This window comes from Camelus bactrianus, chromosome 5 (genome assembly GCF_048773025.1).
Source record: "Camelus bactrianus isolate YW-2024 breed Bactrian camel chromosome 5, ASM4877302v1, whole genome shotgun sequence".
In the NCBI taxonomy this organism is placed as follows: domain Eukaryota; kingdom Metazoa; phylum Chordata; class Mammalia; order Artiodactyla; family Camelidae; genus Camelus; species Camelus bactrianus.
The window spans coordinates 88,019,130-88,035,082 of NC_133543.1; the positions used below are offsets into that span (position 1 = coordinate 88,019,130).

At 52.2% G+C, this 15,953-nt stretch overlaps 1 protein-coding gene across 5 annotated transcripts in view; it reads left to right on the forward strand.

Annotated features, from left to right (window-relative positions):
* Nucleotides 1-15,953, forward strand: part of RUFY4 (RUN and FYVE domain containing 4) — a 19,707-nt gene continuing 3,754 nt past the window's right edge. The window contains exons 1-11 of one of the 5 annotated variants that reach the window (XM_074364286.1): nt 1-149; nt 1,049-1,333; nt 2,811-2,938; nt 3,055-3,161; nt 4,453-4,578; nt 4,924-5,030; nt 5,345-5,488; nt 5,936-6,005; nt 7,165-7,812; nt 8,512-8,618; nt 13,709-13,855. In XM_074364286.1, coding sequence (XP_074220387.1) covers nt 2,893-2,938; nt 3,055-3,161; nt 4,453-4,578; nt 4,924-5,030; nt 5,345-5,488; nt 5,936-6,005; nt 7,165-7,812; nt 8,512-8,618; nt 13,709-13,855 — 1,502 coding nt within the window. In that variant the 5' untranslated portion in view covers nt 1-149; nt 1,049-1,333; nt 2,811-2,892. The other 4 variants (XM_045512024.2, XM_045512025.2, XM_010948748.3 and 1 more) reach the window with 4 other exon arrangements.

Here is a 15,953-nt window from a genome sequence, read left to right on the forward strand (position 1 = left end):
TGAGGGTCAGGTCCTACATCCCTCTCCTTCCAGGGGCTCAAGAGATCCAGGTGTGACCTCAACCTAACTGCCCCTTCACCTGGTCCTGGCTCCAGAGCGCCACAACCGCTGCCGAGCGCTTTCCTGGAGAGGCTCTTTGCCCGTTTCAGGTGAGCTGGGCTCTGCCCGCCACCCACGCACGCAGCGCCCTACCTGAAGCAGTAGCCGCCCGCTCTTGGCGCGAGTGGAACCAGGGGTCTCCCGGCACTCGGGCGGCGCGGGGGCCGGAGGGCTCCCCGGGGGCTGGGGGCCGCAGAGGGGCGCGGGCTCCAGCGCCTCGCAGCACACCAGGCTCACGGTGCAGCCCATCCGGCCGGGCGCCCGCCCGCCCCCGGCCCTGGCCACCGCTCTGCCCAGGGTGCCTCCGACGTCGGGAGGGGGACGGCGACGCCCCCCAGCCCGTCCCCGCCCGGAGCTTTCTTGGTCCGCACCGCCAGGAAGCCGGGGAGCGCGGGCCCGACGAGGGGCGGTGACACGGGCGCCAGGACGCAGCCAGTAACGACGGAGACCCGAGGGCGCTGTGGCGCGGGGAGGGGCGGCGGCGGGGTCTCGGGACGCGAGCGGCGGACCTGCCGGGAAAGAGATCACCAGCCAGCGCGACGGGAGAGGCAGGAAGCAGATAAGGAGAGATAATGAGGGAGAGACGGGAGACAGGCACACGGGGGACAGAGAAGGGGGACGAAGCCTCTGCACGCAGGAGACCGAGTCCCAGAAAAGGAGATACCGGCAGGCAGTCCTGGTAAGAGGACCCTGTCCTGGCAGGAGGGTACCGCGTGCGCCAGTGTTTGCATGCCGTTCCTGGGGGTGGGAAAGGATAGTCCTCGCAGGTGCCTGTTTCTCTGTTCTCTGTCCCTAGTACTAGCCCTTGGGGACCGGGTGGTGGAAAGACCCCCGCCTCAAGGAGGCAGAGCAAAGCCAGTGTGGGAGGACCACAAGCCCTCCTGGGCAACCCCCCTTGTGGGTTCCTGGACACAGCATCTCACCAGTGCTTTCACTTTAATTCTTTTAGGGGTGATCCCAGAACTGGGAAAATGGCACTGATGAGCAGCACTCACAGGGACCTCTCAGAAGACTGAGGAGGGGAGGAGGAGGGAGACATGTGGTGGGACCCATGCCCTCCCCTCCCCACCTGCAGGACACTCCAACCAAGTGATGGTGAAGACTGCTTAGTATCAGATGGGGCAGCATCATAGCCTCTTTGTGCCACCTGGTGGCGATAAGGAAGAAAGACAAGAGTGACTGTGATGAGAAGGGGAAAGAAACTTGCAGAGCATCAATTGCCACTACCACATGGGTGAGTCTGAGTCTGTGTTTCGTCAACAAGTGCATCTACCCCAGGTCTGCCTGAGAGGAGCCATCCCTCATCTCACCCCTTCTGCCCTGGAGCTCTTGACCCTGCCTCCACCACTGCTCCCCTGCAGTCTTCTGCTCCTCCCTCTATAAGCAAGGTTTCCCCCTCCTCCAGTGGGCTGGGCCAGGCCTGAGTCACTTCCCAGGCAGCAAACTCTGGGAAAGGCTGAGCTGGGGCCCTCAGTCACAAGTGACAGTCTCAGGCTGCAGTGTCCTCCTTCCCATGCCCCAGCCAGCCAGGCCTTCCCAGGTGAGTAGCAGGGAAGCCCCCAGGTCTGGGGGTGGCTGGGAAAATGGGGTGATGCTGGGAGCAAGGGCAGAGGAATCCTGGATAGTGATGAGGAAGGGGGAAGGTCCATCTGGATGTTTGTGGATTTCATAGACAACCAGGGTTAGGAGGAGCTGTGGAGACCCTCGGCCCAACCCCTTGATCTATAGATGGGGAAACAGGCCCAAGAAAGGCAGAGGCTGTGCCCCAGGTCACACACTGAGTTAGCAGCAGGGCCAGAATGGAAAACCAGGTCTATTGACTCCCAGCACATCTGAATGCATCTCCCACCCACCCTCCTCATTTACCTTCATCTCCTTCTTTCTTCCCCTCCACTGCATCCTACCGCTCCTTCACACCCACTCTCCGAAATTCCAGGCACCACAGCCTGGGGGACAGGACATCTGGGTTTCCCACCCCATGCCTGTCTTTACTTCAGACTCTCAGAATAAGCCCACTGGCCCTCAGGGGCCACAGTGTTCCTCTCTGAGCCCCAGGACCCATTGTGAGGGGAACAGGCTGAGGGTCGCTTGGAAGAAAGCCACAGGATAAAAATCGCATGTCCTGCTCCCTACCCAGCATTCTGGCCGAGGCCCCACTCTGGGGCCTCGCCTTACTTCTGCCTCCTTTTCCTCAAAGAACACACATTTTCCACTCAGCTGGGGCCCAGGAAAGAATGAATGTGTGTTCCAAGGATGATGACTGCTCTGGCAAAGCCCCCTGTGGGGAAGGGGTGGCATCCCTCAGCCCAGCATATACATGGCTTGTGTTCTAACAGGGCCGCTCACATCCAGCCAGGACTGAAAACATGGGCCCTGTGGGCAGCCAGACCCCAGTTCAAATTCTAGCTTCACCACTGAGAGCTTTGTGACATTGGATAAAACAATTATCCTCTCTGAACTCCCTTCTCCTTGTATAAAATGAAATTGAGATAACCCTCCTAGGGTCATTATGGGGATTGAATGAGACAAGGCTGTTAGGGACACAGGGCAGGGGCACAGGGTCTGACTCCCAGGAACTGCTCCGTGAGTGGGGGTCACACTGTCATCCTCCCACCCTGTCTTACAAGAAAGAGCTGGGATTTTCTCCCACCAGTTAACTCTCTCTGTGGCCCCAAAGATGTCACATCCCTTCTGATCTTTTGTATATGGAGACCGCTGGGCGGCTGAAGCCAGAGGTTCCTTCCTGGGCTGATATTCTGGAGCCACAAGGAATCACGTCACTTTCAAATATTCATGGCGGAAGAGGGAGAGGTCCTCAAGATCACCAGGGACCTGAAGGGTGAGTATGTCCTGAGAGAGTTTCTGGGACCGAATTGGGGGAGAGGTTCAGGGTCTCGGGAGCCTCTGCTAGAGCCCCCACTGCCCGATGTCTGATGTCCACCATCCTCCCTACAGCGGCCGTCTCCGCCATCCTCCAGGGCTTTGGGGGTGGGCAGCAGCCGGTGACAGATGCCAGCGCTGAGCTGCACAGACTCTGTGGCTGCCTGGAGCTTCTGCTGCAGGTCGGGCCCTCCCCTCCCTCCTCTCTCCCATCTCTCCAGGTCCCAGTGACCAACCACCCAATGGGCTTTCCCAGATTCTGAGAAATCTTTTTGCTACCATGCACGGCCTCATCTCCCTCAATCAGCAGGTCCTTCCTAACAAATAACCTCACCCTTGAAGGCTGTCCCTGTAGTCTGGGAAGTGAGGTGGGACCAGGCTGGGGCAGGGTTCAGTGGGGCTGGGGGCAGCCACCCTGCTCTAAAGACAAAAGTTTCAGAGGCATGGATATCCTTGGGTTGGCCCTCCTTGCTACTGGTTACAGCCTCAGTCATCACTATCACTAGCTTTTATTGAGTACTTACTATGTGCCCAGCTAAGTTCTTTCCATGCCCATCTTGTTTCATTTTCCCTCTAATCCCCTGAGGTGCTTCATGACCAGCCCATCCCCACCAACCCACCCACCCACACACACACACACACACACACACCCTTCCTCCTTTTCTCTGTGCTTGTATGTGTGTGTGGTATGAGTGTGCATGTGTGTGTGAGGTTTGTGTGTGTGTGGTATGTGTTGTGTGTGTGGTATGTGTTGTGTGCCTGTGTGAGTCTCCTGCCAGTCTGCCCCTCATCTGCTGCACTCCAGTCACATTGGCTTCCTTGATCTTCCTAAAACTCACCAAGAAAACATCCACCTCAGGGCCTTTGCACTTGCTATTCCCTCTGCCTGGAATGCTCCTCCCCCAGAAATTTGGATGGCATACTTTCTCATTTCCTTCAGATCTGGACTTGAATAGTATCTCCTCAGTGGGGCTTTCTCTGGTCACCCAAATCTAGATTTTTAACACACACACACCACACACACATTTCACACATGCATGCACACACCACACACTTTCTATTCCCTCTCCCTCCTTTATTTTTCCTCCTTAGCAGTCAGCACACTGTAGCATACTATATATTTTACCTATTCAGTTTGCTCATTGTCTGTTTCCCCTACCAGGATGTAAACCCACGAGATCAGTTGTTCATTGCTGTATCCCCAGGGCTTAAAACAGGGTCTGGCAGATAGTAAGTGCTCTGTAAGTATTTCTGAAATGAATGAAGGAATGAATGAGAACGTTGAAGGCTCAGAGAGGTCAAGCAGCTTGCTCCTGGTCACACAGCCAGTCGGGGCAGAGCCAGGACCTGAAGCTGGGCCTGTCTGCACAAGCTCTTTCCCCCCTACCATGGACCCACTCAGCCTGCTGGAACGCAGAGCAGGTTCTTGGGAGAAATATTTCTGCACTTTCCCTTCCCTCTGCTTGCTTCCAGTTTGACCAGAAAGAGCAGAAGGGCTTCCTGAGGCCTCGGAAGGATTACTGGGACTTCCTCTGCACTGCCCTGGGGCAGCAGCGGGGGAACACAGAGCCAGCCCGCTTCGTCCACTCACAGAGCAAGGTATCCAGGGCGAGGTGGCAGGGAGGCTGGCCTCGGTGTGATGGAGACCTGCCACTTGGCCCTTAACAAGGATAGCTCAGGGGCCAGGAGGGGAAAAAGACCCGCCCGAGGCCCTTCTCTCCCCCATCCCAGCTCCACTGACCATAGACCCCCTCACCTGGTCCTCATCTTTCTTGAGCCCTGCCCTCAGCACCCCTCTAGCCACTGCCTTTCCTCCCACAGCCTCAAGTCCCAGGACACCCTTTCCCACCAACCACTCATTCCCAGCTCCTCTGTCTCTGTGCCAGCTGGTTCCCTCTGCCCTAACATCACCACCCCCTCACTTGTCCCCTGTGGGCTCTGCAGCTGAAGACCTCACTGGGAAAAGGCCGTGCCTTCATCCGCTTCTGCCTCGCCCATGGACAGCTGGCTGAGTTCTTGCAGCTCTGCCTCCTGAACCCAGAGCTTATCAGGTGTGGCTACTGATACCATCTGAGCCCATGTCCCTCCTTCATGAAGATCCCTCTTTACCTCAGAATGGTGGCTTAATATCAAGGACAGCTAAAATGAGGGTCGTAAAGGGAAAGTCAAAGGAGAAAGGGCAGAGGGGAGGTTAGAATCCCAGTCCTGGTAACATCATGATGCTTGGGCCTCCTGCTCCCCAGTGGCCACAACCCTGCCTGGGGAACCATCCCAATAGGGTGTGCAGTGGAGCTGGATTCTCTGAGGCTGGGGGTGGAATAGCACCAGGGCCAGAGGTCAAGGGTGCTGATCACTGTTAACACAGGGAGTGGTATGGCCCCCGGAGCCCTCTGGTGTGCCCTGAACTCCAGGAAGACATCCTGGATTCCCTCTATGCTCTCAGTGAAGTGGCTTTCGACTTGGACCTGCAGCGGCCAGACTTGGATGGGGCCTGGCCCATGTTCTCAGAGTGAGTAGGTGTAGCGTGGAGGGACTCTTCAATGCCTGCTCCTGTTACCACTACCCACCCAAACTAGCCCCCAACCCCATCTTTTCCTCTCTCCCTTCTTGCTCCCTGATTCCCGGGTCTCCACCTCCCTAGCCTTCTGTTTCCCCAGTGTGACCTTATGATGTCCCATGATGCTGCATAGAACACAAAGTCACTTGTTGGATGTTTGGGGTAGACGTTTAGAAGGATGAATGGATATTGGGATGTTGGGATGGGTTGGAAGGATGGGTGGAGGGTGGGATGCATGGGTGGATGGAGAGGAGGATGCATGCGTGAGGGTGGAAGGGCAGGAAAATGGGAGGGGTGATGGGATGAATGGGTGATTGGAAATATGGGATATCCTGCATCTGAGAACCAAGACCGCTGCTCGAGAGAGGCCGGAGGTCCCCCTGCCACTTTCATTTTCAGGTCCCACTGCTCCAATTCCAATCGGACCCAAGGGAGAAGACCCAGAAAGACCACAGATTCCCCAAAGGAGGTGCCTCTTCCCAACTTTCACTCTGAGTTGCTTCTCCTCCATCTCTGTGGGGACCCCCAGGTTGAGAAGTAACTGAGCCATCTGGACAGACAGAGAGGAAGAGGCCAACATGAGGACCTGGGGCTAGGGAGCCACAGAAGGAAAGGCTCATGCTTCTAAGGTGGTGAGGATATGGGAGAGAGAAGGGAACCACTGGCACCATCTGCAAGTGCCACTGGGGCCCAGGGGAGGAGGAAGTGCTGCAGAAGGTGACCGGAAGCTCATAGGAAACAGCCGAGGGAAACATCCTCTGCTGGACAATTTGCAAACATCTCAGTTCAATTCAGGGAATGATTGAAGAGCTAGATTGCCTGGTTCACATTCCAGCTCCATCTGTTACCAACCTTGGATACGAAACTTGTCCCACCTGGTTGGGGGCATCCTGAGGATGCATTGTGACAGCCCACATCCAGCACAGAGCAGGGCCCCTTCAACATAATCAATAAGGGGTAACTTGTGGTTATCATCCTTCCACAAGCTTGCTTTGCACCCCCACCAGCTTCCAGGCACCAGGTGCAAATGCTATGACTCAATCTCTGTCCTAAAAAGGAGTTCCAGGTCTGTTCAGGGAGACAGGCCCTAAAGGAACACATTGCAACACAAGTGTAGTGATCAGACATGCCCAGGAACATGGGAGCGCAGAGAAGCCTTCTTGACAGAAGTGACTCTTAGGGGCTGTCTGTTTAAGCTTTCACCACAACCACAAGGCAGTATTATGATTCCCATTTTACAGATGAGAAAACAGAAACACAGAGAAGTCAAGTTCAGGGGAAAAGACTAAAGGAGATAGATGGGAAGAACTTAGGGGAAATCAGATCAGTGCAGAAGATGGAGGTAAAGGAAGGAGAAAGATGCGGGTACAAGGTGAGAAAGGAAAGGGCATTGAGAAGCACTGCTGCTCCCTGACCAGATCAAAGCCCGGGCCTCCAGTCTCCTGGGGTGCTGTCAACATTCAGATTCCTGGACCCTACCCCAGATCTGCTGAATCAATATTTCTAGTGGGAGGAGCCAGGAATCCATACCCTTAGCCAGTTCAATGGATTAGGGCTGTGGCTTTTCACAGGCACCAGGTTGGTGAATTGGTACTGAAAGGGGTGATGGGTTTGGGGCTTCTCTGCAGATCTCAGCCACATACAGAGACCCCATAGGAGTCCACCCAGAGGAGCCATACACCAGCCAAGCTGGCTGTCTGCAAGATGCACCCAGGGAAGACCGGTTGGCTGGACTCCCAAGGACGCAGCAACACAGGCATCTTCCCTCCTCTTTGGAAAAGAAGAAAAAAGATCCCAGGAGTCTTGGGCACCCCCAGAGCATGTGGGAACCAGAGGGGGAGGAGCTTCAGCAAGACCAAGAGAAAGGAGCTCCAAGGACAGGGATCTACCTGGAGAACTCAACATCCAGTATCCAGGGACAGGGAGAGGGGGCCAAGGGGGCTCTGAAAGAGGTGAAAGGGACAGAGGCGAAAGGCAGGGGGGTGTTGCTGGATGTGTCGGGCCAGAGAACAACAGACGGGACTCATGAAAGAGAAGCAGAGTGGGGTCATGTCCGTAGGCTGCTGGCCTCCAGCCCCAAAGGGACAGTAGAGGACGCAGCGTCAGGGAGCAGGCAGGAGGGAGAGGTGCCCAGCATCCCAGGGGAGCCCTGGGTCCTTCAGGGCCTGGGAACAAAGGAAGGCTCCACCACAGAGAAACCCCAAGAGCAAACAGAAGTGACCAGTGTGACCAGGAAGGAGGAACAAGCAGAGATGGCTTTGCAGGATGTGGTCAAGGTGAGAGCAGTTGAGCTCTGTCCCTATCTTTTCTCTCTTCCCCAACCTGGCCCACGGATGGGTGTCCTCAAGGGTAGCCTGGGGCCATTCCTGCCCACAGATCAATTTGTATTGGTCCACACAGGATCATTAGGATCTGAGGATGCCTTTTGGAAGTTCTTCAGTTTGTCACGTGAATAGCATGCACTCTTCAGTCCACCGCAGTCCCCACCGCTCCCTGTTGCTTCACGCCCAGCCTACTTTATTCATCAATACTACCTGCCCAGCCCTTGTAGGCGTTTGAGTTTGTGATCCCTTCCGAGCAGTTCTTCAGGGCAGTTGCTTGTTCTCAAGTTCCATAGCCCACATTATTGGCAGGTTCTAAGTTCTCCTACTGCAGACCCCGCCTCCTTGCTTTTATTGATGCTTCTCCTGGATTGTTCTCAAGCCTTCCTTCAGCCTCCTCCCCAGCCGGAGTCTTCCAGATCCTTGAACTTTGTAACTTCAATCCTTTAATGAAGGAAGAGATGGTGGCTTCAGGCTCACCCAGGGACAGAGCCAGCTCCTAGTGCTGTCCCCAGTCCAGCCCACCACCCAAGGGCTGTTTCACATGACCTGGGGTCTCACAGGGGTATCTGTCAGGTCAGGCCCTGGGCTAGGGTCACTGCCCTCCTCCTTCAGCTTCTATTTCCCTTCCTCTCACCCTCTCCCCGCCCTCAGAGCCTCAGACATGGTCTCCAGAAAACCAAGGAGCAGGCCCAGCACCAGGAGCAGCTGCTGAAGGAGCAGGAAGGGGAGCTGAAGGCACTGCAGGAGCAGCTCAGAAGGTAACCTAGGCAACCATCAGAACAAGCCAGGAGCCGGGAGTCCAGGGGGCAGGAGGCTCGCGGTCATGGTCAAAAAGCAAGCATCTTCTGAGCACCTCTGGTGCACCAGGCCCAGTGTGGGGCACAAGCTGGGGATGCTGAGGCATGTAGGGTATTGTTTCCGCTCTTGGGCGGCTTCCCCTTGCCAGCCCCCTCCCTCAGTGACCTTGCTGCATAGCCCCAGGAGGTGTCTACGTCTCTGGCCCCTCCCTTCCCTCCCACAATCACCTTTGCCCCTTTCTGCTGCCTCTTCTGGGCTCCCCTCTCTCTTGTCCATCCATGCAGCCTTCCTGCCCCACCATAATCCTGCCTTTCTATCTCTTTCAGTCTCTCTCTTTTCTTCTGTTTGTCTCTCATTTTCCTGTTCCCTTTTATACAATCTCTCTTTCACCTTCTTAATAATTGTAATCATAACTATCATTACCGGGCATTTACTACATCTCTGGCACTATTCCAGGTGCTTCTTCATAGCCACCTCAGATCAGTCCTCCAAGAACCCTCATTTTATAAACAAGGAGGCTAAGGCTTAAAGATGCTACACAACTCACCTGGTATCAGCTAGTGAGTAGAGGAGCTGAGAGCCGGAACCCACAACTGTCTCCAGAACTAGTGGGCTTAAACACGACCCCTGGGCCAGTATCCCGAGTTCCTGTATTTCAGTCTCCCTGGTGCCCCCTCCCCTCTCTCACCATCCAGCATCTTCATCCTGCCATCACCACATTAACCTCAAGGGTCCAAAGTGCCCTGTTTCATCTCTACTTTTCCCCCTAGATCTCTCAGTGTCTCGATTTCTTTGTCATAATTTATTTTTTAAAAATCTCCGCTGTGCAAAGATCTTCCTTGGTCTGATTCAGTCTCTCCGTGTCTCTCCCGTGGTCTCTGCATGCCTCAGTCTGCCCGCCTGCCTTGTCTCTCCCACGTGGCTGACACCTGCCCCGACCCCCAGGGGAGCCTGAGTCTGTGATTCAGACTGAATCACAGAGTATCTACTGACTGCTTACAAGGCTGAGAGAGGCCCAGCAGCCCAGAAATCAACCCAAAAAGACCCGCTGGGACTCCTCCCACCAGACACTCAGCTAAGTCCTGTGCTTTGGTCAGCAAAGATTCCCATGATTCAGGCCTTAAGTGAATGCAGGGGCCTTGCCCACCCAGGCCTTCTTCTGGGGATGAAGACAGGCTGGAGGGAGTAGCTGGGCGTTCCAGGGAGACCACCAGCCCCAGGCTGCTCCCTGAGGCTGGGGAAGCCCCTGTCTCACAGACCCCTGTCCTGCTGCCTGTCATCCCTTCCATCATTCAGTCATTCCACAAACACTCAGAGTGCCCACTCTGCACTGAAAATACTTTCATGAATAAAACAGACAAAATTCCTTCCCTTGTGGAGCTTACATGCCAATAGGGAGGCAGTTGATAAGTATAAGCAAGCAAAATACGTAGGATATCAGATTGTGGTAAGTTCTAAGAAGGAAAAAAATAGAGCAGGGAAGGGGAATGGTAAGCATCAGGGGTGATAGTTTAGATGAGGTGTCATGGCCAGGGAAGACCTCCATGAAATTGGAATCTAGACCTGAAGGAAGTGAGGAGTGAGCCATTTGGATATGTGGTAAAAGAATGTTCCAGGCAGAGCAAACAGCAAGAGCAAAGGCCCTGCGATGGCAATGGGCACAGCATCAAGGATGTCGTTATAGCCCCAGCGGAGCGAAGGAGGGAGAGGATGCAGGAAAAGGTTGGGGTGGGGGGGTCACGGGAGACCCCAGTAGGTCATCAAAAAGACCTTGCTTTTGACTTGACTTTGAACCAGTAAGAGTCCTGAGCAGACGGGGGACATGATGTGACTGTTTTAATGTTAAAAATATACTTCTTTGCTTTTAAAAGACAATTCAGTGGTTTTTAAAATAGTCACAAAGTTGTATATCTATCACCACAATCAACTTTAGATTATTTTCATTACCCCACAGAGAAACTCTGTGCTCATTAGCAGTCACTACCCATTTCTCTGCAACCTCCCCAACCCTGGGCAACCACTAACTGCCTTCTGTCTGTGTAGACAGGCCTGTTCTGGGCTGAACTGTGTTTTCGAGGACTTACTGCTCCATGGAGCTAGTCTGTATTCTGACGTGAGCAAACGGGTGTGTGGCTGGACTCCCACGTGCTGTAGGAGCAGAGTCATGAGCAGAGGGGTCTCATGGTCTGACCTGGGTGTTTGAAGGATCACTCTGGCTGTGGTGTGGAGAATAAATGGCACCAGGTGGGCAGGGGCAGAGCCCCAGGCTAGATGCAGAGGGGAGATGCAGCAGGCCCCAGAGCAGAACAGCCCGGGGGCTTTAAAAATACGCCTGGGCTTCCAATACCCACCCCTTGGCTTTCTGGCAGTGGGGTCCTGGGACACTGGCCCTCCCCTTCCAGCCTTAGGTCATTGATTTGCAAAAGGAGATGGTGGGATCTCTAAAACTCCTCCTTACAGCTCAGATGTTTTACGAGACCATCTTTTCAAGCAGGTGAGTTTCCTCTGGGTTTCCTTTTCCTTTGAGGTGGGTTAGACCTCAAAGCAAAAGGGATTAGGACAGGAATGAGTGGACGGTCCTCAGATGGGGAATTAGGCAAACATCACATCTTCCCCCCATCTTGGGCAGCAGTATGGAGCTCCTCAGAGGTATGCCCAGGACCACAGGATCCCTCCCTCACTCCCACCTGCTGCCCACTCAGCCCTGGTGCCACAAACCACTGGTGATCAGGGCCCTGCTGGGATGCAAGTGTGGGGAGGCAAAGAGAGGTGAGAGCTTGACAGGCCTGCATTCCAATTTCTGCTCCCTGCCACTTATCATGCTGTGTGACCCTGGGCAAGTGTTAGTCCCTCTCTGAATCTCTATCTTCTTTCCTATAAAATAATGATCGTATTACCTGTACCATAAATTTGCAAAACTTCAATGAAACAAGGCTATGAAGCCCTAAGGTCAGTGTCAGGCACACAGTAGGTACTCGATAGACTTTAATCCCTTCCATGTCTCCTGCACTAGGAGTGTCTGTCACCCCCTCAAATACTTGAAATATTTTAAATGCTTCAACGGCTTCCATTGCACTGAGATCAAAGCCTATGCTTCCTGGGGCCTCTGAGGACCCTGCCTGCCTCCCACCTCACCTCCTGCTCCCTCACCCCTGCCCTTCACAGGGTTACAGCTTCACTAACCCTTCTTTCTTTTCCTCAAACAAACCAAGTTCTTCCCAACTTGCAGAACTCTGTGTATGCTCTTGGCTGGATCTACCCTGCAGACTTCTCTTCTTTCAGATTTGCTTTGATGTCACCTTGTCTAAGAAGACTTCCAAGCGCCTCTCAACTCTGTGAGCCAGCCCCTCCTTTGTCGCTGTCATACACTTAATTATTTTACTGGTCTATCACTTGTTTTGACCACTGCCCCAAACACGCTATAAGCTCCACCAGGAATAGGCACCGCTCTATTCCTGACACCGAAAACAGCCATTGGCACACAGTAGGTGCTTAGTAAATGTTCCTTCCTACCCAAAGACACACACTACCCACAGTGGTCACATTAGGGCCTGCACTGGCCACACCAGGGGCCCTGGGATCACTGGGCAGGCACAGGAAAATGAAATCCCAGTACTTAGAAATGAAGAGGCTACAATGTTCATTAAATGAAGACTAGAATGTTTATTAAAAGTCACTCCTTCTAAGGCTGCAGGGACTGGCCTTTTCGGCATTTCGGTGGCTGTCTTGTCGGTTTGATTTCATGGCCCACCCAGTTTTCCTCCCTGAAGCATGACACGTGGCAGCATTTGAAACATTAGTAACTCAGTTCATGTCAAGCTGCTCACAAGCCTCTTCCCCTCAAACGCCCTCAGCGCAGGGGCATGGGCGTGCACACGCACACAAACACACACGTGCACACATACACACACACACACACGCATCAAGAGGTCACAGGACAGGCACCACCGTGGCAACGCCCTCCTATCTGAGCGATGGAGTAAGAGGCTGGGATCTGGAGCTGGGACCTTTTTCTTTCCAGTCCATTAGTTTTCTTGGAACCTTCTAGGAAGCCACAACGACAAACGAAAGAGGCAAGAATAGAGCTGAGGCGTTTCCAAGCCCAAACTGAAACAGAAATTGAAGAATGCCACATGTTTAAGATTACTTTTTTTAACTGAAAAGACAATGTATCATGATTTTTCAAAATATTTTAAAGCCAAATAATCATTCCAAATCCCACACCACTTACCCCCTCTCCCAAACACCACAATTATTCTCAGCTGGCACAGCCTATCCTGCCTGGGTTCCCAGACACCCATTTCCCTCAGAGAGCTGCCATGATTGTGAACATGCCTTTCCAGAAAACTACATTTTAAAATGGAAATTTTCTTTTAAAAAAGGAAAACAAATGAAAGTGTTGACTTGTCCTCTGTAAAGGAACCTTCAAGGCTAAGCCCTGTTTTCATTTCTCTGGAAGGTTTGAGGCATCAACCCACAGGTGTCAGACCACAAAGTGCTTGGTTCGGTGTGATGTGTGATGTGTGGTATGTGTGGTGTATGGGGTGTGTGCATGTGTGAGATGTGTATTATGATGTATGCGTGTGGTGGAAAGTATGGTGTGTGTGGTATGTGATGTGGGGGGTGTGTGTTGTGTTGTATTGGGAGTGTGTGCAGAGTGTGTATGTCTAGTGGCATGTGGTGTGGTGTAAGTGTAGGTACGTGATGTGTGTGGTGTGTATGGATGTGTAGTATAATGCATATGTGAATGTAGTGTGTGTGGTTTGTGTGCTATGTTGTGAGTGTATGCGGTGTGTGTGTTTTCTAGTATGTGGTGTGTGAGCGTGTATGTGTTGTGAGTGTGTGCAGTGTGTGTGTGCGGTGTTGTGAATATGAGGCGTGTGGTGTGTAGTGTGTGATGTGCATGTGTGTGTGTGTGTGTGTGCAGTCCATCCACAGAGGGCATCCCCAGCTTCCCCAGCAGGGCTCCCTGCCACGCAGAGGCCCAGCCCAGCTCAGTCACAGCCCCTGCGCTTTCTCCCTCAGAACTCAGTCTTCCTTCTGCGCACAGGTGTCAGGAAGAGAGGGCCCAGCTGCAGGCGGAGCTGGAGCAGAAGCAACTGGAGGCTGAAAGGAGGGATGCCATGCATGAGGAGGAGCTTGAAGGGCAGCGGGACCTGGTCCGCGCCATGAAGAGGCGGGTGCTGGAACTGATTCAGTAAGGGCAGGACCCCAGGACTGGGGTACAGAAGGGGGGCTGGTATCAAGCAGCTCTGGCCCTTTCCTATATACTAACTCATTTCCTTCTTTCACCCCCCCCCCCCCGCTGTTATCCCCATATTACAGATGAGGAAACAGAGGGTCCGAGAGGCTGACTTGGCCATCAAGGACACACAGCATATAAATTGCATATAGTCCTCTACCTCTAAGGCACACACTCCGCCAACCAACCCCCACATACACTTCCACACACACACACACACACACACACCAATGCTAGGAGAAGGGAAAGGAGCCCAAGGGTTGAAAAGGAATTAGGAGAAGAAGGAGGAGGTTAACTGAGAGGTAATTGAATGTCCTATACCTGCCTGTCTATTGGACTTCCTCTGACCACTGGACCTGTGCCTGTCCTGGGTCAGGTGTCTTGGGTTCCAGAGGCTGAGTTCACCAGGATCAATTCCAAACCACTAGGCTCACTGAGGGATGGAGGAAATGTGTGAAACCTGGCTTCTACCCTTCAGTCTAGTGAGGCGGTAATTCACAGGTGTCCATTATACTTTCACCTCATTCAGGAAATAGGAGACCATTGGACTCACGTTCCATTAGAACTGGAGGTTGTGAGGGATCATTTGGACTAATCCTCTTGCACAAAATCCAAATGATTAAAGATGAGGAAAGGAGAGATCAGCCTGGAAAGGACAAAGAATTTGAAGAATAATCTCCTTTGAGGAGCTGTCAACTGGAAAGAAGGAAGATGCCAAAAATTAGCTATATATCTCGCAGAAGAATTAAACGTAGCTAACAATAAAAGACCTTTGTATATATGATTGTTAAAGAAAAATAGATTTAATGAAAGATGAAAAACAATACTCCTAAAGTGTTAGGTTTAAAACATCTTGATAGGAGGATCAAAAAAGGAAACAGAAAGTTACCTAAATTTCACTGTCCACTCAAAGGAACTACATCAGTTCATCCCAAGAGACAAGTGTTTTCCCTAGTGCTAAAGAAATTAATCACTCAGGTCCCAAATCACATAATACAATGTCCCTCACCGAAGTGTTGCGGAAGATACAGCCGTAAGCAAAAAAAAAAAAAAAAAAAAGGAAGAAGAAGAAAAGAAAAAGGGAGGGGAGAGCACAAAGGTTTACTTCTGTGCCAAGATCATAGACTGATCACGCATTATCTATTCTCCATCCTGGGATCTCACTTAAGTGATGGTAAAAGAATAAATTGCAAACAGAGCGGTAAGTGGAGGAACCAACCATAGATGAGAGATTTCAGCTAATTTCCAGAAGCCAGAAAATGGATGGAGAAGTGAATATTGGATTTAGCCCATGTTAGAACTTCAGGGTCTGGAGACACCAAGAACACAAGTGGCAGAAGTGAGATGAGGGGCAGAAATCAGGAAAATTAACTGATGAAGTCATTAAAAAAACAGTGCACACTCATGCTTCCTGCCTGCCTCCCCCATGCAAACACCCAACAGTGAGGGCCCTATTTCCCAGGCAAATAATTAAAAGATCTTTCTCTAAAGAAATTTAGATGCCCCAAATAATAAAGCAGTGTGTTCTGGCATTTGAGAGTCTAGAGCAGCAGGTAGCTCCCTGCCCAAGCTTGCCTAAGGGGAAGCCACGAGTCAACCATCCCTGTCCACTCCTTGGAGCTCCAGCAGTTTTTATCACCTCTTTATTAAACATGAAATGACAACCAGGGATCCCCCAGACATTTGAGCAGAGTCTAGAAAATAAAGGGGAGTGACAAAGATAAACAAAAAAGATCCATCTCCCATGATGCTGTGAAAAGCAACCATCAAAAGATAAGAAACAATGAGGGAAGGTATAGCTCAAATGGCAGAGCACATGCTTAGCATGCACAAGGTGCTGGGTTCAATCCCCAGTACCTCCTCTCAAGATAAATAAATAAGCCAAATTACCCCCCCCCCAAAAAAAAAAACTAAAACAAACAAACAAAAAAAGATGAGAAACGTACTTGGAAATTAAACAATGACCACTGAAAATTTTTTAATTCACTAGGATTGAAAGAGAAAGATGAGGCAGTCTCAGCAAGTAGAATGAAAGCAAAGATAAAAGGAGATG